This window comes from Propithecus coquereli, unplaced genomic scaffold, assembly GCF_000956105.1.
Source record: "Propithecus coquereli isolate 6110/MARCELLA unplaced genomic scaffold, Pcoq_1.0 Scaffold286, whole genome shotgun sequence".
Classification (NCBI taxonomy): Eukaryota; Metazoa; Chordata; class Mammalia; order Primates; family Indriidae; genus Propithecus; species Propithecus coquereli.
The window spans coordinates 1,034,283-1,037,637 of record NW_012148463.1 but is presented as its reverse complement, the minus strand read 5'-3'; the positions used below and the strand labels follow the sequence as shown (position 1 = coordinate 1,037,637).

The window sequence follows — 3,355 nt, the reverse complement described above, 5'->3', positions numbered from 1 at the left end:
TTAAAAACATGGCTATTTTGAAATTGAAATCGTTTTTCTTGGCAAAATAGAAATAGTCTGTCCAAATCTCTTCTGTTTTGGTAGAGACTTTGACCTCTAACAAATATAACTTTCCTCGGGGCTTTCATATATTTCAGAGAAGCCACAGCTTTGAATCCCATGTATATAAACATGTAGGTAAAAAAGAAAGAAGATTCAAGTATTTCTTTTTTGATTGCATGTTAAACTCCAGTGGCTTCTCCTGAAAACGATAGCAACTTTGTCATGCCAGACAACAAAATAAACGGGTGTGACTTTCTTGGCAAAATCATTGAAAGTTTGTGTGTATGGGGTCTCACAATCTTGACTCTTTTAGAACTTTGAAGGCAATCATTTATGGCTATTTTGCACAGTTAATATATTCTTTTTTTTGTTTTTTCTCCATTGGCCATCAGTGAAGGATGGTGAAGAGTAAGATGGAGGCAGAAGTGACAAAGACAGCAGACTACAGATGCAGCTATGGCACCAAACAGCAATCAAGCTTGGAAAAAATCATGAGGAAGCCAAGAGCAGGCCCATGACTGAGCAAAATATAGCAAACTTTTATAATGCATTTGACTCAGAATTATTACAAAGTTGTACAACATTCCTCCAAAGAAGCCTTCTCCCATGCAAGGATATGAACTTTGCCAGTAAGACTCAAAGAAGGAAACAGGCTTCTTGATGGTGTTCTCAATCTCAAACACCTCCGCAAAAGCCAACAGTGCAAGTGATAAAAGCCAGTGATGGTTTGGACTACATCTAAATGAGGAAAAGACAATGAGAATGAAGTTCTGGAGGCAGTGATGAGCAATGGAGTACTGAGAAGATGACGGAGAGTGGCTCTGCCAGTAATAATCACCCAGATGAGGTTGTGGAGTCTGAGGATCCACAAAGATGCTTTGAGCATCCATGTAAATAATAAGATTTAGAAAGTAACAAATGAAAGCACATAAGGCAAGCTGAACAAAAAGCACTCAGGTCCACAGGGGCTATATACAGATGGACATGAAAGCTGAGTGGTATGGGAAACTATACCATCAAGGCTGAAGATAAGAAAGGAAGCAAGGGAGATGCAATGTTATGATCACTTCTTGGCGAGAGAATCTCAGTAATTACCAGCTTGGCAAAAAGGACACACTGAAAGACAGATTGCTCTTGGTTGTTGAAGAATGTTGAATTAGGATCATTTTGGAAATGCAAAGAAGTGACTGTGCTTTAGGAAGAGGCACAAAATAGCCAATTTATGGGGCTCTAGGTAGGACTGCATGGAACAGGCTTTCCAGACAGTGTCTCCATGCAAACTAGATCAGCTCTTTTCCCAGCTATGTGTTCTACGAGTTGAGCAATATAAGAACTAAAACATTCGGATTCAAGAATGATTTTTCCACATATTTTTACCAAAGGATCAAATGGCTGAATTTCCAAAAATAGCTTCAGGAAGAAATAAGCTTCACAACCAGTTTCATTTTCACAAGGCGTTCACTATGTGGAAAATATTATGTGCCTCTTAATTCTACAGTGGCAGCATCATTGCTGACTGGGAAAAGAACTAAGGTGGCAGAGCCACACTTCTGAACTTGCAAATAATTTATAACAAATGGCACCCTGTGTTGAGAGAAAGGGACTGAGGGAGAAGAAGCCAAGGTGAAGAACCTCAACACATACATTTGGAAATCTTGCCAAGAAATTGTGATTCTTCTAAATAATCATTGAACATATTTCTATGCATTTGATGAAAATGGACTAGATAATTATATTTTCATGAGAGAGAAAACACTGAGTGATCAAGCAAAGAATTTATAATTGTTAGTGTTTGACAACTATGTTAGTTTTTGGCAACAGCACATCAACCTGTATTAAATTCGAACATTTTGTGGCTTTCAAGGGTTACTGATAACCTAGTATGCATTGGAACCTGATGAATATATTCCTATTGTTTTCATCATCTCTAACATGTGAACACAATCCACACATAGAGAGGCTGGCTCCTGAGCAGAGAATGAAAATTACTAAGACTAACAAAGGGAAGTAGACTCACAATGAGTAAATATACAAAAGCCCCAAATAATTATAATAGTCACAGCTTGGCAATGAGTTTCCAGACTATGAAATTAGTTTTCTTGTGAAGAATGGAGATTTTACAAGGCTAGTATAAACACGGGGTAATTGGAAAATCAAATTTCTCTTTGTGAGTTATTGTAAGGTCTGGAATAATGGTGATGATATTTATTTAAAAAAAAAAAAATCCCCATGAATCACTGTAGTTTGTTGTTTTTAGCAGTACTGTTGCCAAGAATGCTTGCCTTGGAAGTACAACAGTGGGAACTTTACATTGTGAAGGCCAAGTCCCAGCTTACCCCCGACACAATGAGCTCTCCTCCCAGATTCTGTACTTCTGCCTTCACCTTGCTGCAGATGTTAAGTTGATGGCAATACAAGGCAATTCGTTGAAGGTAGGCTAATAAATCCTGCTTACATGCTGAATCAGGACACTGTAAAACATTAAAAAAGTGATCTCAATTAGTAAGTACTCTTCAGTTTCTAACATTTACTATATAAAAGCTGTGGGAAGAAAAGATTTCAGTGTCATATACCTTAATTACATTCACTTAACATAACTTCTTCAGAAAGGCCACAGGCAGTAGTTTAGAATAGTTAGCTCTAGTTTGATAAAATTTTATAAAGAGAATGTTGAAGATCTTTCAAAAAGTCTCATTGGGACTTTTGAACATGTTTATTAATATTTTTTACCAGTTATCTTCTAAACTCTTAAGAAAACTAAATATTCTACAGTTTTCTCCCTGCTTTTGTTCAACCTTTACTGTATGAAAAGTTATTTTAATGCAGAGAAGCAACAGCTGCTAAAAATAAATCACTCTGTGTGGCAAACACTTTCACCTATACTATGACAGAGTTCCGATCCAATTAGTTCAAGAAAAAAAATCAATTTGTTTCCTTACTTTTTTTAAGAAAAGCATCATTCACTAAAAGAAGTCCATCACACTTTTTGGATTTTCATATTTATCAACATTTTAACATAATAAACTACCTTTAAATGAGATACTGTGAAATGGTTTATGACCACTTCAAGAAAAATAGATTTTATAAAATGAAGCCAGTTGAAATAATTCATAAGAATAACAGAACCCTTCAATCGACAGACCACAGTCGAATCTGGCTAGAGATTTTGGGAGGCTGAGGTGTGAGAATCACTTGAACTTAGGAGTTCGAGACCAGCCTGAGCAAAAAGCTAGATCCCATCTCTACTAAAAATAGAAAAAATCAGCTGGGTGTTGTGGCATGTGCCTGTAGTCCCAGCTACTCGGGAGGCTGA

General features: G+C 36.8%; 1 protein-coding gene across 3 annotated transcripts in view; it reads right to left on the bottom strand.

Annotated features, from left to right (window-relative positions):
• CTNNA2 (catenin (cadherin-associated protein), alpha 2) overlaps positions 1 to 3,355 on the bottom strand; it is a 483,549-nt gene that overhangs the window by 67,244 nt on the left and 412,950 nt on the right. For all 3 annotated transcript variants that reach the window (XM_012648465.1, XM_012648464.1, XM_012648466.1), the window contains exon 11: positions 2,379 to 2,513. In XM_012648465.1, coding sequence (XP_012503919.1) covers positions 2,379 to 2,513 — 135 coding nt within the window. The remainder of the gene's footprint in view (positions 1 to 2,378; positions 2,514 to 3,355) is intronic.